General features: G+C 33.9%; 1 protein-coding gene across 7 annotated transcripts in view; it reads right to left on the reverse strand.

The window, feature by feature from the left end:
* TSC22D1 (TSC22 domain family member 1) overlaps positions 1–21,184 on the reverse strand; it is a 137,546-nt gene that overhangs the window by 91,349 nt on the left and 25,013 nt on the right. Inside the window, exons 2-3 of one of the 7 annotated variants that reach the window (XR_006605727.1) lie at positions 14,650–14,819; positions 12,015–13,756 (exon numbers count right to left, since the gene is read on the reverse strand). The exons of 1 other annotated variant lie outside the window; for it this stretch is intronic. Coding sequence is in view for 2 of the 6 variants with exons in the window: in XM_013059815.2 (XP_012915269.2) it covers positions 13,739–13,756; positions 14,650–14,806 (175 nt within the window). In the remaining 4 variants the exon portion in view is untranslated. Of the gene's footprint in view, positions 1–12,014; positions 13,805–14,649; positions 14,820–15,963; positions 16,122–21,184 lie in introns of those variants that run through there. 5 more of the 7 variants (XR_006605728.1, XM_013059815.2, XM_045076649.1 and 2 more) reach the window with 5 other exon arrangements.

Genomic DNA, 21,184 nt, shown 5'->3' on the forward strand with positions numbered 1-21,184 from the left:
CCCCTACCCCAGTGTACCTCCACTGTCCCCACAGAATGATGGGTTCTCCCGACACTGAAGATCCTAAGTCTGGGACTGCTGGGATGAGAGTTACGTTGATCCCCATGGTAGCCAATAATAAAAATATAAATTAATGGCTAAGAAGCCTCAGGAATAAGACTTCATAAACTGACTTTTGTAATCACTGGTTCGCACTAGTGAGAAAGAATCCCAAAGATTTCTTTTTTAATCTTTCAGCTCTTATTTTCTGGGACTACAACTGTCCAATAGCACTAATGTAGCATTGCAATTCATCTATGTATGTGTGGATCTCCCTCACTAGATCTGGGCATTTCAAAGGTTGCCCATGTCTTTCTTCTCCATTAAAATACGTGCTCAGTGCCTACTATGGGGCAGCTAATCCCCTAAGATAGAGAATAAATAATTCAAATAATTCAGAGACTAAATAAGCCCAAAGTTGTCATAGAAGCAAGGGTAAAACTGAGGAAAGGTCAGGACAAAATCATTTAGGGCCTAATAGGCCATGAAAAAGAATTTGGATTTTACTGTTTTTACCAAAGGAAGCAATTAGTATTAAGCAGAAAACAGACATGATCTTATTTATGCTTTAAAAGTGTAAAAAGTCAGGGGCACCTGGGTGGCTCAGTCAGTTAACCATCTGCTTTAAGCTCAGGTCATGATCCCAGGGTCCTGGGATCAAATCCAGCATTGGGCTCCCTGCTCAGGGAGAACCTGTTTCTGCCTCTCGCTCTGCCTGCCTTTCCCCCTGCTTGTGCTGTCAAATAAATAAATCTTTAAAAAAAAAAAAAATTGTAGTAAGTCATAGGCTGTGAAGAACGTAGAGTTCAAGAGATACAGCAAGAAGACCAGTAAAGGCTACTGTTCAGGTAAGAGGGGATGGCAACTTGGAGAGATTGAAAGATGGAAATAGTAAGATGTACAAGTTTGAGAGAGACTTAGGAGGTAAGTCCGAGCTTTGAAAAAGAAGCAAAAGCAATTCAAAGGAGAAAAGACAGTCTTTTTAAAAATGGTATTAAAACAACTGGACATCCACATGCAAAGAAAATGTTATTCCAAAAACCATTAACTCAAAACTGATCATAGATCTAAATATAAAACTCAAAACTGTAAAACCTCCACAAGACAACACAGAAGACCTAGGCAACCATGGATCTAGCAAGAAGTTTTTAGATTGAGCACCAAAAGCATGATCTGCCATAGGAAAAACTGATGAAGTAGATTCCATTAAAATGCAAAACTGCTGCTTTTCAAGAGACACTGTTAAGAGAATGGAAACAAGCTACAGAAAAGAGAAGATACTTGGAAAACACTTATCTGGTAAAGGACTGGTATCTAAAATACATAAGTACTCTTATAACACCCTAATAAGAAAAACTAATTTTTTAAATAGGCAAAAGATCTAATCAGGCATCTGGCTAAAGACGACATAGAAATGGACAAGAAGCTTATGAAAGGATCCTTGATAGCATATCACCAGGGAGCTACAAGTTAAAATAACCAAACCACCACACACCTATGAGAGGAGCTACAATCCAAAACACCAACACAAAACACTGATGAGGATGTGGATGTGGAGCAACAGGAACTCTCATTCACCGCTGGCGAGAACGCAAGATGGTTCAGCCACTGTGGAAGGCAGTTTGGCGGTTTCTCACAAAGCTAAGCACAGTCTTACCACAAGACCCAACAATCACACTAACTAGGTATTTTTTGAAATGAGCTGAAAATGTCCACAGAAAACTTTGCACATGAATGCTCACAGCACTTTATCTGTAAGTGCCCAAAACAAGAAGTAACCAAGATGTACTTCAATAGATCAATAAAACCAGGGCATATCTAGACAGTGATAAAAAGAAATATGTTATTGTGTCACAAAGAGATGAGATGGAACACTAACCACATATTGCAAAATAAAAGAAGTCACTGGAAAAGACTACATATGGCACAATTCCAACTATATGACATTTTGGAGAAGGCAAAAATACCAGCACAGAAAAAGATCAGTAGTTGCCAGGGATTGGGATAATGAAGGATGAAAAGGTGGAACAAGAAGGATTTTTAAGGACAGTGAAACTCTCCCATAAAATACCCTAATGGTGGATATGGGACATTATGCATTTAGCAAAACCCAAAGAACTGCTTGACACCATGAGAGAATCCTAATGTAAACTGTGGACTTTAATGTATCAAAACTGATTCAGCTTCAACAAATGTACAAAATAAATGCCAAGATGTTAGTAGAAAAAGAGGGAGGGGGAATCAATATAGAAACTCTGTACCATTTGGTCATTTTTTCTGTTAACTTAAAACCACTATAAATAATGGGGTGCCTGGCTAGCTTCGCCAGTAGAACATGTGACTCTTGACTGCAGGGTTGTGAGTCTGAGCCCCATGTGTGGCATAGCCTTTACTTAAAATTTAAAAAAAAATAATAAAAATAAAAACCCACTGTAAAATAAAGTACATTTTAAAAAGTCCAAAAGCAAACAACTGAATTAATGAATAATGAAGATACTGTATATGGGAGATGAGGAAGAGATGACTCCATGGTTTTTCACAAAATGAAATAAACAGTGGTGCTCCACTGAGATACGGGAGACTAAGAGAAAAATAATCCAGGATCGAACACTTTACTTTTTTTAATTATCCAAGTGAATGTCAAGACTGGAGCTTTGAGGAAGGGCTGCAGACAGGGGGAGATAAAGATTTGGGCAGAGTTAACAGAAGTATTAAGCCATGGTAATGGATAAGATTATCTAAGGGGACACCTGTTTGGCTCAGTCAGAATAGCGTGCAACTCTTGGGGTTGAGTTCAAGTCCCATGTTGGGTATAGAGACCAAATAAATAAATAAATAAATAAAGTGTAAAGGGAGAAGAGGTTAAAAGAAAAGCTCAAGGACTGAGCACTGAACAAATCCGAAGTAGGATGAAAGAATGAGGAGCGACAGCAACTAAAAAAGTAAAGGTAGGGAGGAAAACCAAAAGCATATGCTGTTATGGAAGTTAAGAAAAGGGCATTTCGAAAGTTAGAAGTGTTCAACTACACTAAGTTCTGTTAAAAGATCAAATAAAAAGGCACAGGTAAGTGTCTAATGGATTTGGCAACAGCGAGGACCTGGGTGACTTTGACAAGAGCAATTCTAGTGGTATTACATGCAAAAGCCAGATAGGAATAGACTGAAAAATAAACAGAACTTGAGAAACTATAACTTACTTACTGAGTAGACAGTAAGAGTGAACAGAGACCGCAGAAGTTAGAGGGTGGGGAAAGAATCAAAATTCCTTAAGATGATACAGGACTAAATAACTAGATACACTAAGGATCCAATAGAGAGGGAGATTTGCTCATAAAAAGATAAAGTACTAAAGACACAAAGTCCTTGACAAGATACAAAAGATCCATCCAGGATGTGGAGGACAACGATAACAGCAAAAGACTTTGCAAAGAGGTGTACAAGGGTAGAAGCATCTTCATTATCACCAAAGCTTGGGAGACGCATAAAATTTAGTACGTAGATGATCAACAGGATTAAATGAACCAAATTAAACAACTGTAATATAGCTTAGAAGTCTCCATTATCTGTGAAAAGACACGAACCAATTTGAAGTCAAATTCAAATATTTAAAAATGCTCAGTGACTTTCAGTTTCCAGTCCAACAAGTAAAAGCTGTCATTTCAGAGCACACAACAAGAAGAGCTAAACTGAAAATCAACACCTCCTCTTCAATCCATCAGAGAACCAAGGTTACAGGACCAACCTCCAGCTCCAAAAGTGAGGTACCAGGCAAATACAAGTATCAGCAGCTTACCAGGAGAAATCAACACTGGAGCCCGCTGGGTAGAAAAACGTAAAAGGAACTGACTAACTGCTGTTAGTCAGAGAGTCAGAGACAGAGAGCACATAAGCTTGAGAGATTAAAAATTCCTGGGAAATCAATCTTATGGGGCCTCTTACATTTCCATAAATTTTATCCCCAGAAGCCCCACCAAATTTGTAGGGTATTGAACAGAGAAAAACCTCCTCTACTCCTGGAGACAGGAGAAGGAAATATACCCAAAGCATATGGTTCTCTTTAACAAAGGGCTTCCCACAAGGAATATTATTGTACCAATTCTAATAAAATGGAGAAAGGGAAGTATCCAAATCAGGCCCTTTCTAGCCTTCATGTTTCATACGAGGAAAGCAGGGCACTTGAGAAGGTGAAAGCCAACAGCGGAGTCTGCTGAAAGACTGACACCTAATGATAGGACCACAAAGCACTTCCCCTATCCCCACACCTTACCCACTATATCAACAAACAATTAGTGAAAGAATGGCAAGGCTCGGATTCTGTTTATAAAGTTTCTAAGGAATCCCAAAGAAAACAGATTGCCCCCCCCAAAAAAGCACATAGAGGTAATTTCAGCCTCTGACACATACAGATAGAACAAACAGTAAACAGACCAACACCTAGCCACATCAACATAAAACCTCACTATAGACCTATTTGTCTAAGTTCCTTTTCCAATATAGCATGTCTAGCATTTAACAAAAAATGGTAAAGCATCCTAAAAATTAAAAAACAAAAACCAAAACACATGCACACACAAAATCTGAGTATCAAAGCAAGCATCAGAACCAGATTCAGATATGGCAGATATGTTTGAACTACTAGACCAACAATTTCAGATAACTACTAATACACTAAAAGCTCTAGTGGAAAAAGGGGTAACATTAAAAAACGGATGGGAAAGAATCAAAAAGAAATGTTAGGACTCAAAATCAAAGTCAGAAATGAAGACTGTACTTAATGGGCTCATAAGTAGACTGCACATAGCCTAAGAATCAGTGAGCTAAAATGACATGTCAATAGAAACTTCCTAAACTGAAAAAAAGAAGGGAAAAAAGGAATATCCAAAAGCTATGGGACAATTTTAAAAGAGGTAACATATGCACAATGGGAATACCAGGAGAAGAAGAGAGAAAGGAACTAAAGAAATACTTGAAAAAATAATGCCTGAGAATTTTCCAAAATTTATGACACCCTAGAGCACAGATCCAGAAAGCTCAGAGAGTATGACGCAGGATAAATCCAAAATATCTACACTTAGGCATATCACATTCAAACTGTAGAAAATCAAAGACAAAGGAAAAATCTTGAAAGAAACCAGAGGTAGGAGTGGGGAGAAGAAGAAACGTGACCTACGGAGGAATAAGGATAACAATTACATCAGATATTTCTTCAAAAATCATACAAGCAAAAAGACAGAATGAATAAAGTGTTGAAAGAAAAAAAAACCCTACCAATCTAGAATTTTGTATACAGCAAAGGTATCCTTGCAAATGAAAGCAGAAAAAGAAATTTTCTCACACAAAAATGGAAGGAATTTGTCAGTGGACCTGCCTTGAAACAAATGCTAAAATAAGTTCTCCAGAGAAAAGAAAGTTTATATAAGTCATGGGTCTATACAATTTCCTTTTGGAAGAGCATCAGAGAAGTAATTTCAAAAGGCAAAACAAAATCTTTTTAAAACTCTAAATTGATGTTAACACAGTTTGTTCAAAATGAAAGCTACAATATTTTGGTTGATTAGAGCTTAAGGAAAAGTGAAATAAAGGACAGCAATGTTATTAGGGATAGGAGAGAAAAAGCAGAAATACTCTATTATCAAGATACCTGCACTATCCATGAAGTGGTATGTATTATCTAAAGGTAGATTAGTTATAAATGTATACTGCAAACTCTAAGGCAACAACTAAAAAAAACAATTTTAGAAGTATGCTAAGAGAGCAAACAGAATTACACGCAGTACTCAAGATCAGAAAAAATAAAGGAGAGGAAGGCAAAATAGATTTTAAAAAAACAAAGACAATGAAAAGTTACAAACAACATATTAATCCAACTATATCAATAATTGCTTTAAATGTAAATGGCTGAAAAAGATCAATTAAAAGACAAAGCCTACCAAGAGGATTAAAAAAAAAACAAGACCTACTTTAAATATATAGATATATGTAGATAAAAGGGGTCTATCAGAAACCCACTTTAATTATAAAGATATAGGTAGACTAAAGTAAAAGGATAAAGAAATTATACAATAACAACAGTAATCAAAATAGAGCTAAAATAGCTTAATTTCAGGAAATGCCAACTTTATAACAAGTACAAGTTACCAGGGATAGAGAGAGTCATTACCTAATGAAAGGATCAATTTTCCATGAAGACATAACAAGTCTTAATATACACTGGCCTAACAATAGCACATCAAAATATATGAGGCAAAAACTGATAGAACTAAAACAAGAAACTGATTAACCAATCTATTACACTTAAAGACTTCAAAACTATTCTATCCCTATCAGTAACCGACAGATCCAGCAGGCAGAAAAAACTGAACTGAACAGCACCAATCAACTGGACTTAAGTTGACACCCAAAGAAAACTTCATCCAACAACAAACTATGCCTTCTCAAGCTCACACAGAACACTCACCATGATCAAGGGCCATAAAACACATCATAAAAAAATTTTAAAAGAATAGAAATAACACTAAGTAAAAAGTCAAACCATGGTGGAATTAAACAAAGTCAATAACAAATAACAAGTATTTACAGGTAGATGGAAATCCCAAAATACCTGGAGAACATATTTCAAGATAACACACTAGTGTTAAAAAAAAAAAAAAAAAAAAAACAAAAAACAAACAAACAAAAAAAAAACTCAAGAGATATTTTAAAATATTTCAAACTATAAGATGAAAATACAACTTACCAAAATACTGGGATAGTACAAAAAACAATGCTTAGAAAGAAGAGCAATATAAATAAGGCAGGTAGAAGAAATAAAAATTAGAGCAAAAATCAATGAAACTGAAAACTGTAAAATAGGGGGAAAAAACTAAACCAAAATCTGACTGTTTTGTCAATGAAATTGATAAATCTCTGGCCAGGCTAACAATTAAAAAGAAACAAGGAACAACTAATATTACAAATGAAAGAGGGGTCATTATAGCCAGTCCTTTGGACATTAAAAGGCTAATAAGGAGTATTATGAACAACTCTATGAACACAAATTTGAAAACTTAGATGAAATGAACGAAACCAATCTGCCAATATTTGGCAGATACAATCTGCCAAAACTTACACAAGAAGAAACAAACTGAATAAGGTTATCTTTATTAAGAAATTTAATCAATAATTAATAACCTTCACAAACAGAAAGCACCAAGCACAAGTGGTTTCACGGGTGAATTCTACCAAATATTTAATGAGATGATACCAACAAACTGAACAATTCCTCATTCATAGACTGAGGCAAATCTAATATCAAAATCAGACCAAGAAATTACAAGAAAGGAAAATTAAAGATCAGTATCTCACTGATACAAAAATATTCAGCAAGACCCAAAGAACTATATGACTCAAGAATAAACCTTGATGATGTCTATCAATATTAGTTCATTAAGTACAACAAATGTGCCACACAAAAGCAAGAGGTTAATAAGGTAAACTATGGGAGGAAAACAGGGTATATGTTACAGGAGGGGAAAACAGGGTCTCTGTACTTTCTGGTCAATTTCCCGATAAAACTAAAAATGAGTTTTTTTAAGAGTCAACTTAAAAATGCATACTAAGTAATATACCCCTCTTATCTACTTTAAACACCTTTGTTCTATAAAAAAAAAAAAATGTTTCTGAAATCATGCGTTCTTTCTGGTAAAGATGCTTGGCAATCAATGGTGCAAGAGAATTCTTTCCACTTTGACAGATCTTTCAAATGCCATCTTTGTTGCTCAATGATTATGTGCCCTCAGGCAGATTCTGAAACCTCTGGGCTTCTGCATTTGTGCATGAACTGAATTAAAAAAATTACCTTTCTCACGGATCAGTTGGATTAAATTGGGTAAATATATATAAAGCAGCTGGCCAAAGCTGCATAGAGCAGGCATGTGTGTGTTCTTTTCTCCCTCCTGTGCCCTAGAATTCTAACTCAGGTAGGGTAACATACCCAATTTCAAACCAGTATTTCTCCAACAAAGGTCAACATGTACCCTGTGAGGTACATGCAACCTTGTACCTTACAGGAGCTCAATTTAAGAATCTGGGTGAAAAAAGCTAAATAACTAATCATTTAAAATGCTGTTATGCTAAAAAAAAAAAAAATGCTGTTATGCTAAAACATTGCTCTAGCAGAGTATCCCACTACATTTCAAGAGGCATCATAAGACTATGCCTTCACCAGAACTCAGGCCACATTCTTAGATTTCCAGGGTGGCTACTTCACCATCTTCTGCTGCTTGGGATATATCCCAAACCTTTCCACTGAAGCAGCTTTTTGTTTCTAATTTTAATTATGTTACTAAACCAAAGTTGATTTTCTTCTCATTGTCAGTCACGTGTCAACAGTTTAGCTCCAACGGGCCTGGTTACCCTTAAGTTAGCAAGGACAACCTGAAAAATAACATTTCACATTATACAAGTCATTTAAAATGGAACTGATAGTTAATCTGAGTCAGAACTAAGCAAGCAAACACTGGAAGACCGTATTTTCTAAACTGTGACTTCTCAAGGTCTTAGGTATTAAGATTTTTTTTCTTTCCCACTGAACTGTACATATTTGCCTGTACATAAAGACTACTAGACTAATCTTTAGATATGAAATATTTTGCATATCACTATGGAACTTTTTTGCGCAGAAAATTAGGCACCTTACTGGATATCTAAGGATAAACAAAGGGACATGAGTGCTCTAGGGCCGAACAGGCTCAACAAACCTGTACTGTGTTGTCACACCTTAAGAACAACGATAAACAGAAGCATGTTCAGAGAAGATCTAAAAAAAACTTTAAGGATTTCAAAACTATGTTACATGAATAAAGGCAGTAAGATGGAGGTGCTTCATCTATTTAGAAATAAAAACAACTACAAAACGGGCTTGAAATTTATACAGTATTACAGTCATCTTAAAACATCTGGAGGCTGGCATAGTTGAGCCAAATCAGACTTGCTTCATGTTGTCCAGAACTAGGAACAACACAAGGAAGCAGCAGAGTACAGATCCCTGAGCTCGCAGTCAAGATACTTGGGTCCTACAACTGTGTATCCATTGTGTGAGATCAGAAATACAGGAGATATTCCTGGATATTCATTCCTTTGTATATAAAACAAGGGTGCTAAACTAGATGTCTCTGGTAATTTTCAAATAAAATATGATATGGAAGCAAACCCTGGATCAACTTCTCACCATTAGGGCATCCTGAACATGAAATCATCTGCCTCATGAAGTAGTGAGTTCTCGCTCGGGTTCACGTATCAACATTATCATTTGCTCTACCATAAAGATGAAAGTGGAGCAGATATAGCCAACTATTTTAACTAAACACCCAATGTCCACAAGCTAGTGTTCTTATAAGAATTAAGACAGGATGGAAGATTATTGTGGTATCTATGTTACCATCTATTGAATAGACTATACTAGTATTTCTAGGGGGGAAAAAAAACCTAAATCATTTTTCTAGATAATTTGTATTGAATATTGCATTTTCCTTTGATTCTGATATACTAAATAGTATATGCTAACACTTCACTGTGAACCTACTTAATATTCCTCAGAGAATAACAGCATAACATTTTTCTCTAAATGATTTTATATACTACCCAACATAGTTTTCTAAGCATTATATAACAAATTCCCCCAAGTTATAGCATAAATGAATGCTTTTAAAACTCAAATTAGTTTCTCAAGCCAAGATAAACATTATTCAGTACAACTGTTTTTCTAGGTTCTAGATATCATGTAACCAAAACAGGCAAAATGAAGCCAAGCAATAATCCCATGGAGTATGTACTCAACTTTCCATACAAATTATAATATTTTAATAGTGCTCAGAGCTTAAGAAACCCTAAATTGAAAATGGATGATAAACACTAAGAGAGCACAGGTAAAAGATACCCTGAAATACAGGAGGCTTAAGTACACCAAAGGTACAATGTCTGTGGATATATGTACCTAAATGCACTCCAAAGTCCTACAAAAACATATTTGTGGTTCATCCTTTTTTCTGGGAGAGATTTTTAGGAAAAATTACTTTCCTAATTCCACACCTGTCTGAAAATCTAAGGATATCTGTTGTAGTTGGACTTTACCATCAGACATTTTATTGAACACATTTCACATTTTTCTACCTATGCCAGACCTTACCTCTTGAGTAGAGATCCCTTTGATCATAATTCCTGAAAACTCCGAAGCATACTTTGAAGTTCCCTAACATTTACTGCAGTAATCTAATTACCTTAGAGGATGCTAGTGGAAAAGAATTCTAGAGCACCTCTATGCTTATGTTTGAAAACAAAAATCTTTCACATTTTAGGACTATATTAATATGCAATCTTTTTAATGGGAAATAAAAATAACTGAATAGAAAGCAAGCAATTGCTTAGGACATCTAAGCACTGACATTTTGCTCAATTGTTTCAATATAGCAAAGTAAAATAAGATCTGAGCTCATATTTACAATAAATTGTAAGGTCAGAACTTTTGTCAGCCACATTGCTTATGTGACATTCACTTTTTTAAAACAAAAGCTATTTTGTCTCCTCACTAAAGAACAAAATCAAAATTTTATACTACAGTTAATCCAATGAATGATGGTGAATAATAAGCCTATGTTCTCATACCTCAAAGATATAAAGGTAAGCCATTTTAACATTCTGTAATGATTTTATTTTGAAGACAGTATAGGGAAGAGTCCACATAATAAAAATTAAAGTGTTTAAAACTCTCATTTCACCATTATCTTTACAGTATGTTTGAAGTTTCTGGTACAGAATTTTTATTTAAACCCCCCACACCCCAATCTTTTATGCATATATAGCTAAGGCTGATAATTTTTTGTATTCAAGTAAAAAAATATAGCCTTCCATTGGAATACATCTGTGAAATCTTTTAATGGCTTTAATTCTAAAAACAAAATTTTATCCACAGAATCTCAACTCCTTTTCCAAACTTACCAGAGTAATAAAGCCAAGAATTTTAGCTTCCTTTTACCCTCCAAACACAGTACTATTCTAAATCATAATTTCCTTTTTCTTTATTTTTTTAGAGTGTTTCTTTGGGGAGCCAAATGGTTTCATTTTAATCCACAAGTTGTCATTAATTCAACTTTTATTTCTTGCCTAGGACCCCATCACAATGTTTTTAATTTTTGGAGTCCACTTTTTACATATGTTTTCTTCTAATTGAAAGAGAAACCCCTCTTGCTTCTAGCAGACTATGCATAGAAAAGGTAAATTGTTCCAGTGGCTTCAATTAAAGTTTATGTAGCTATAAAGAATCATAAAAAACAAGTTTCATCCTTTTCCATGTTGTCCTGATAAGGTTAAAAGCAAGAGTCTCTCAAGTCAAGATTTCTCCTTCTATGATTATCTGTTCGAATAGAACATTAAAATATAAAACATTTTTCTTCTCTTGTTAACAGCTCTTGTGAACTGGATAGTTCTCCAATCAGCCAATATTTCCAAATGTTCTTTTTCTGGGTCGAGGATTTTTCTTTTATATGCTATTTTATAAGGAGTTATATTTTGATCAGTCTCACTTTAAAAGATTTGACCACATTATTCCTGATATTTACAATATTTCCTTGAGAGTTTTAATGGTTTGCAAAATGGACACACCAAAACGGCATCTAAAGGAAAAAAAAAAAACAAAAAAAAAGGAAAGAAAGAAAGAAAGAAACCCACTTCTGGAAACAAAGATGAAGCTAATTAGGAAAATGGAAAAAAAGACTAAATAGATCACCTATTTCAATACATTTGGCACTGGGTGACCCAATAAAGAATCATTTTAATTTAACAGTTTGTTGAGAAATTTTTTTCAAAAAAGATCAACATACACAAGAATAGGATATATATTCAGAAATACTTAGAGGAAGACACATAAAATTAAAATACACTTAAAAATAGTTGTTTTCATTGTCTACTCCTGAAACAAAAATAAGCCATTTATCAGTAAGTGCATTTTTTTCATGGAGAAAATATTTATTAGTTTTCAAATGATCACATAATACAAATATTACACAATTAGTCATTCTAGAAAAAAAATTAGCTTATACTAATAATCATAAAATAAACACTGAAAAATATAGGTTGCATAGTGACACGAAATATAAAAAAATCTGAAAGGAAATGTATCAAAATAAAAGTTTAAATAAACAAATCAGTTCACATTAATATACAAAAATTTTCACTTTTAAATAGCTTTTAGTAGCATGAGGTGAATGGAAATGCACTTACATTTCTTTTGCACACTTTAAGGAACAGAGCTAAAATTTAATCAAAGCATGAGGTTAAGAGATTAAATCACTTTTCATCTTTAAAGCTGAAACAAAAGGCTAATAATCGCACAGGCCATAAACTGGTTGGTACTGTGGTTCAGAGTTCAACTTAATTTCCAAACAAATTTCACTTTCATTTCCCCTGAGTCTTTCTAAAATGGCTGGTATGATTTAATTTACGTGTTTGTAAAGACTGTCTTATTCATATTTAACAATAACATATCAAGCATAAAAAGCTATAATCATTCATGGGAATTCAGAGCTCCCTATGGATATTTTAGTTCAAATTTAAAATTCTTTTAAACTTTTAAGTACTATACAAAAATTTATAATTAACGAGGAAAAAAACAGGTCTCATGGAAAGAAAAACTAAAGGCCAGGTTATGACTTAGTAAATGTGGTTCCTAAGACCTTCAAGATCCCTAAAACATTTTAGATGCTTCCTAACTCTACAATTTCTATTCCTAAAAAGTATACCAAATAAAACAAACTGGCAGCATCAGGTAACTTTTAGAAACTTCTTTAATAGCTTTTGACTGACCAGTTAATAGGTACCAAAGAGAAAAATAGAAGTATTTTGATAACTCCTTCCATTTGGGAAACGATTTTGCAACACTTATTCACATGTAGAGGCTTATTCTAATACTACTAATTGCCTTTGCTCAATAAAATATTTCTTCATTTCAGTATCACTCAAACTTAGAATGCCTTCAATGCAGAACAATACCTCAAATTTAATAGGTATTTACTATTTTAGAAGACTGACCAAGCTACTTTGATCTCAAAAGACGTCTCTTTTCCTTCATGCTAGAATCTTTGTTGTTTAGACAAATAAGAATTAAGGCTCAAGACCAGAGAAAAGATAAGCTAAAAGACTGTATCCTAATACTAAAAGTAATTTGGGAATCATTAAGAAGTTCACCTTTTATTTACTAGTTCTTTTCAGTGTCAGGCAACAAAAAACAGTTTCAGAAGTTTTTGGGATCTCCTATAATATTTTTAAAAAGGGGGAGGTGGGGTTGCCTGCATCATTAAGGTGATTTTCAATCCCACAAATCTTCTAAGTGAAACAGAGAGCTGCTTTGAAAAGAAAGGAGTCTCTCATACTTCCTCTATTTCAGTCTTCTGAATAGAAAGGAATATTTGCATGGCCATGTAAAACTCCAATCTCAAAAAATTATTTCATTATTGAGCCTTTCCATTTCCAGACCAAGAGTACACCAGAGTAAATCTTAAAGTTTATAAATGACAAGATCAGGTGGCTCTCTCATCCTTGTGTCTTCTAGATATATTGCATGGCTCCGTTCACCACTGCCTTCCAAACTGCAGGTGCTGCATGTGTGACAGATATCATCCATGAAGGCTCTGCTAGAAGAATTCCTTTTGCTGAAGTAGTATGATGTTTACCAGTTGAAAGAAATCTGGGCAATTAAGAGAACAAATAAACCGGTCTCCCATTATCAAGATACCTGGAGTCACAGAAGGAATCCACCAAGGAAAAATGAAAACTTGCCAAAGATACCAAAGTTCATGTTCTACCCATTGTAGATGATTAAGAACTTCCTGGAATCAGATCCTACCCTTGGCATCAAAGAAACTAAGAGAAAACCATCTTAATGCCATGGGAAACATCTAGGACAAGGCTCTTTGCCACAAATAACATTATTCTTAGGGACTGGAAAACTACTTATGAGTATATATTTAACATAGCTTTCAGGGATAATACATCCTGAAACTTATAATCATTCACATTTATCTTATTAAAGAATGAAGCCTCAATTTGACAGTAAAACCATAATGGTACTATCATCATATCTTCTAAAAGATCTAATTAATATGAAGTCCTAAAGTTTGAGGTACGAAAAAGACCAAAAAGTTCTAACAGGTAGGATATCGCCTGGACATCAGACTGTGTAAATTAGGAGAGTTTAGATGTCCAGCTTGCCCAAAGATGAAATACAAAAACTTCTTAATTACTGCAATATAAAAGAGCATTTAGAAGTCCACTAATACCATTCAAGGTTAAAATGGGCAAATATTCCTTCTTAAAATTCCTGTGGACTACACAGGCAGTCACAAAATCTAGTGCCCCCAAATCATCCACTTTGCTTTAATTATCTGGAGAGAAAATTAAATAAATTGTAGGTCTCTTTTTTTGAATGGGCACTAGTTAGCATTCTTAGAAAAAACAAACAGATTGCAGCCCCACTTGGTTCTTATATGAACCCAAGGAGTATACCAATAGAATTAAATGGGCAATGGAAGGACACTCCAATCTATAAATAAACCCAAGTAAATAATGGAAAGCACCCACTTGTTTATTATCCTTTCCCACTCTCTCCAGAAGCTGGATATTCTGCCTCCAAGGGTTCAGTGGAGAAAGTGGACCCCTGACGTCAAAAGCTCTCCGTGGTCTTGGCTGTATCTGTGGTTCTAGGATCACTCCTTGCACCTCTGGTAGGAGAGAAGCACTGAAATAGAGAGCTGAATATAGATTTAAGAAAAAATTCTTATTAAGAAATTACATTCTCTGGTCATTTGAGTTTGTAATGACTTATCCTCAGGACAAAAAGGAGCTACCTTTGGGCATACTTTAGTGCCTTCTTAATTTGAATTTTAGAAATCTGTCACCACAAATGATTAATTCCTCAGTAACTATTAAGAAGGGACCTATCTTGGTGTAAGCCATAACATACTCTGTGACAAACCACCCAACTTCGAGTGGAAGACTGAATCAAAAATGATTAAATTATGACTAGAAACAAGAGTACAGTTGTCTTAAAGGGACAGGGGAAAGGCACTCGACCTCAGGTATATCAAAGGAGGAGTCCCAGTTAGTTCTTCTGTCAAAGAGAAGAAGATGGATTGAAAACGAGAAACAGAATAATCAAGCATATTAACAGAAATACTACTAAACTTTGGGAATTGTCTAAGAAGCTGAATTTGTTCTCATTTTTAAGTCTTCAGTAATTTAAAGAATTAATCAGACTACAGTCCCATATTACAGCAATACAAAGCTAAGCCTAAATTTTATCAAGTTACAACTACTGTCACTGAAAAAGATTTATTCTTCAAGCACTCATATTTAAAAGTTGGAGGCTAGAATAGTGGACATCGGTAATACAATGTAAAAATCTTTTTTAAATGTATGATCATTTGGTTTTGGGTTAAGAAGGACCAGGAAATAAATCATTAAGGGCTACAATGCAGAAATTAAAGCAGTAAGACATACCCAAATAACAGATGATGATAAAGATACTGGAAAATAGTTCGTTTTATTATAGGAATAAGGTAAATAAGAGAAGGAAGCTCAAAGCACATAGCATCTGATCAAGGAAAAGCTGAAAGGAGAATAAGATAGGCAGATATGTATTTAAAGTTATAGGGACTGCAGAATAAATTTTAATAGTGGAAAACAGATCAATTATACTTTGTGGTACAGAGTTGATACATCCCTATTAAATTTCAGATCTTATCCTAAATAGAAAGGTGCTGCACATTTCTGTTGTATAGAACATAGTCACACTATACTATTTCATGGACATGTTATATATGGGAATAAATTAAGAAAAAAAAAGCTATCAAATAATTTCTCTCACGCCAACTCATTATCAGAAGGGTTCCTTACCTGTTAGTGGAACGAGGACTGTGCTCTCTTGTTCTCTATCAATCAACCAACAAAGGTTATAGTCTCAGCACTAAGAAGGTAGCAACCGACCAAAGTTAGTGTTTTAAGGCCTTCACTTCCTCCTGGCTCTGCCAGCCAGTTTGGAAATATACCAACAGCTGAAAAGGAATTGTTATGCCATTACCTAACAACATTTAGACTCAAATTTTCTTAAAGCATGAAGAAGAAAGACAATCTAACCCTTCTGCTTTAGGAATATACTCAATTCTGTACAAGTGAGAAATAAAAACAGTTTGGACTAAGAAAAGAACACCTATGAAATTAACCACCAAATCTGTGATTTCCAAAATGTAAAGAAGGGGGAAAAGAAATCTAAAAGACGTCAAGGGGGTGAAACTGCCACCTAGCAAGAGGTATCAATAAATAACTACGGAAGTACTCTACGAGACTGCGTGGCAGCTAATTTTTTACTTTAAGTTTCCAACAAATTTTAAGTCCTAAAGTCTGTTAGTTTTGAAGACTACACTTTTTGAACAATAGCTTACAACAGTATTTTACAGTGCAATCACACTGAGGAGGTCTATGAGGGATGATGAAAGGAAAGGAGTACAAATTAGAAAAAGATCTGAATACTAAATATCACAAGAACTGTACTCTACATATTTTCAAGAGTCAAAAAAAAAAATTTTTTTTTTAATTCCAAATAGATTAACAAAGAATTCCACAACTGGAGTTCTTAAGGGGTGGCTTTTTAACAGATGAGAAAGGCTTAGAATTAGTACATTAGAGCTAGCTTATTTATGTATTCACTGCACCTACAGTATCTTAGGCATAAGTACAAAACCCCCCATGACTTTGCTCTCATGGTTCCAGTTACCCTGTTCAACCATGATCACGAAGCCGCTGATCCTCTGACACATCGTCAGGTCAATAGCAGCCTAACACAACATCACAATGCATAGGCCATTCAACTCATTTCATCTCATCGCTAAGCACCTCATCATCTCACATCATTACAAATGGAGGGGTAAGTACATATAATAAGATTCTGAAAAGAGAAACCACATTTTCGTAACTTATACCATATATTATCATTGTTCTATTTTATTATTGTTATCTCTTGCTGTATCTAATTTATAAATTAAACTTTACCAGAAGTATGTTATATACAGGAAAAGACAGTACAAACAGGGCTTGGTACAATCTGAGGTTTCAGATAGCCACTGGAAGTCTTGGAATGTAACCCATATAGATGAGGAGGGACTCTGTATATTGTGCTAACAAGGTGCTATTCAAGTATTTTTTAATTATTAAAAAATCACCCTCTAGTCTTTTCTAATCAACTTCCTCAGCAAAACATTCTTTTTCAGGTTCAATATCTTAATATAAAGCATAAGATTAAAGATTTCCAAATTGATGAGATCTAAGTAAACCTTAACTACCTTAAGATACAGTTTTAAAAAATAAATTCAGAAACCATAAAGCTATGATTTTCCAAATTTCCCAGCTTTCCTTCATTTCTTGAATACTAATCAGTAGTAACAATACCTCTGATGAAAAAAAGGGGGAGCATTCCATTTGGGAATAAGAAATACAACTAGTAAATTGTTTTCTAAGTTACAGGCTCACTTTGCTTTGAAAATGAAAAACAACTAAGAAATCATAGCTTGCTCTGATTAACAGTAGGCTAAGTTTACAATTTCTTCTACAGTAGAAGCTCTAAGCCCTTGATTTATTTACCATACCCCACAGGATTCATAACTTAAAAATACAAACACATAAAAAGGAAAAACAAATGTTCTTAGGATAGGTTATAGGGCTGGAGAAGTATATCCACTCATTAACTTCTCCCAAGTGAGATGACTTTCAGGAAATAACATCTTTATTTTGCCTGATATACCAAAACTTGTGGATTCAACATCTTCATACTCAAAAACTGAATAGACAGATTTCCTTAAATAGAAATCATTTTGAATCATTGAGGAGAGCCAGTATCTCTCTTGCTTCAGGAGTTAATTATTTATGAAGAACTGTGGATTTGATAATATATCATTTATAAAGAAAAATGTAAAGGCACTTTCAAAATGAGATCATAATTCAAACAAGAATGAGCAGCCTTTGTGAGATTACTATTGCTAAAGGCTCTTAAGAATGACACAGTAGGACCTCACTTAATTCTATTTTAATAGGCAGCATTCTCCTATGTGATGTTTAAAGAGATGAAAAGAATTAGCACACCACTAGAGAACTTGTATTTCAACCACTAGAGAATAAATTCCAAAACAAAGCTAACAAAATCACCAGTGTTAAAATGCCACGAAGGAACTCAAATGGATGTTAGGAGAGCTATTAATCCACTACACCTCAATACAATCATTTGAATATTACCAATAATACTTAAATTTTTAAATATTCTTACTGAAAATCCAGCTATATTCAAATCAGAAATAAATCTAAGTATTTTATATTTAAATATCACTCCAAGAAATTCTCCCAAAATGTGCAAACTAGACTATTTGCAATATTTGTTCTCAACACTAAATTTATATTAAATGGGCATATACTGCTTATTAGTTTTAAGCATTTCTAATACTGAAGAAAGAGAAAAAGCTAAGCCCAATCATTTTTAAGGAATGAAATAAGGCAGTATGTTTCTATAAAGACTAATTCTATTCCCTTGTATTATAACTGACTAAAATTGAACTTGCTAACTTAAAGATTTATAAATTACCTATAAAACAAAACATTCCAGGCTAAACTGGACACATGATAGAACACATTCTTCTTACTCATCTTTTATCACTCATTCTTACTGGCTCTAAGGCAAGTCTATAAAGAAAAAGAATTTCTCACAAACCCCTCCAGGTGCCCAGAACAGTCCCAGCTGCATAGCAGTAAGAAGAACAACCATAACAGAAACCTTGAGTCTCTACTTCCAGATAGAGATATTTAGTGCAGTGAGTTAAGACAGTAAATGTTTTACAAGTGAATAAGGTCTACTGATCAAGAAACAAAAAGTAAGAAAAGAATAACTTTTGTTAAGTGGCTAATATCTAAAGAAGACACTAAAAAGTTCAACTTTCTAATCATAAAGAAAATAAAAATATCTAAAGTTATTACTTTCATGTGTCTCTTGGGGGTCATCAGTTTTCAGAATTAATTTTCCAATATGGTTGGCAGAACCTCAAAGGTATCCTAGGATGATACAAATTTTAGCTAAATTATAACACCTATTATAGATTCTCTAATGTTCTTTTCCAGATTCAAAATTAGTAAGAAAACAAACCAGATATCGCTAGAACATTCAAATTTAAATATTAAGTTTGAAAAAGTGAGATCTTGCCAAAAGTAAAGGAATGAACAAACAAAACCAGCTACCTTAGAATTAATTAATCACGGTACTGTATTGACTCTGAAGGAAAAGATTACTTCTAATCCACAATTCTATACCTACTGTCCAGTAGGATACACTTCAAAAACATGAAAATAAGGCAGACTGAAACTTTAAGGAATGCATAGCATTATAAGAGGAGACACTTCTCATGGAAAGCAATTTCCTAAAAGAGAAAAAAATTGTGATGAGAATGAAAACCCTAATTATTAAAATGCTTTAAGAACTACCAAATTTCAAGATTTACCACTACATTTTCTCTTCACCCTTTTGGAAAAGACACTATCCAAAAATGTTACTGAGATTCAAGTTACTCCACTAGGTTTAAAAATCAAGTATTTGTTAACAGATACACAAGAGACAGACAATGTGTCTTCATGATTCACTGATTAAGGTATATGATAAAGTACAACAGATAAAGAAACAATGCACAACACATTTTTTGAAACAAAGCACAACACATTTTTTTAAAGTAGTTAGTCCACTACAGAATAAAAGATAAAAGGCAATCATAGAAATATATGTCATATAAAAAAGGAAACTTCAAGCTCAAGAATATTAAACACAAAAATATTTAAATTTGCCATCGTCTCCTCTGAATGAAAAAGGCCCTTCGATTTGACAAGAAAAGAAAACCTTAGTAGAAGTCTATTTTAAGAAAACTCTCTAAGTTGCTCTCATAAATTCCTTTCATAATTAACCCAGCCCATTACTTTCACCTCTTTTTCACCTCTTTATTTTGCTACTGTGAAATATTTGGCTTTGTTCTTATAATGGCCAGCATATACTAAAGTATATACAAGGTACTGGGGGAAAAAAAAAAAAAAAGAAAGGATCATCTTTCTATCTCATTTTTTATTCCAGGACCTTGGGTTGTGCTACATCCCTAATGAGTGCATTTAGAAACAGATGAAAAGACTATAGAAGGAAGAACAGTGACGTTTTATGAATTATGCTGCCTTTATATTAATTCCTTCAAGACACTTCTCCATCTATAACAAGAAATACATCAACAACAAAAAGATGTTACAGAATTAAATTCAAAAGTTTCTGATCAAGCAAGATTCCTTAATGGATACTAACATTAATGAAAACTATGATGAGAATATGAAAAATTGAAAATATGATAAACAAGATATTTACAGTGTCTCAAAATATCTCCCCACAAAACATTTGCTATTTCTAAGGAGAAAAAGAGTAATTTTAAGAGTATAAAAACTTGGCAGACACTTCCTTAACCAAATGATCAAGATAATGTCACCAGTAACGGAACAAATCAATACCACCTACCTCCTGATATAATGCACTGATAAGGACATAACATTATTTCTGTGGAATCCTTGCCAAAAATGCATTATCCCAATCTGATCATGAGAAACATCAGACACACAAATTAAGGGACATTCTAACTAGCTAGTACCCTTCAAGTGTCAAAGTCGTGAAAGGCAAAGAGAGAAGCATCCCAGATTGAAGGAGACTAAGGAGACAAGACAATTAAAGACAAGAGTATGAGATTCTGGATTAGATCCTGGACTGGAAAAAAGGTCATTTAGCAAATAAAAAATGGTCAAAATCAAATAAAGTTTACAGATTGGTTAGTATTAACTCCTGATTTCTACATTTGTTCTATGGTTATGTAAAATATGACCATTAAGGAAAACTGGGTGAATTATATGAGAATTCTATTAACTAATTTGCAACTTCGGTTAAGTCTAAAATTATTTTAAAATAAATTAAAAACTAAAGAGGTTCTGAATAAGGTACCATATTTGACACACGAATGGAATGTCCACTAAGAAATATAAATCTACATTTTTCATTATGAAAAGT

The sequence above is a fragment of the Mustela putorius genome, unplaced genomic scaffold (genome assembly GCF_011764305.1).
Source record: "Mustela putorius furo isolate JIRA1106 unplaced genomic scaffold, ASM1176430v1.1 tig00000179_pilon_pilon_pilon, whole genome shotgun sequence".
NCBI lineage: Eukaryota > Metazoa > Chordata > Mammalia > Carnivora > Mustelidae > Mustela > Mustela putorius.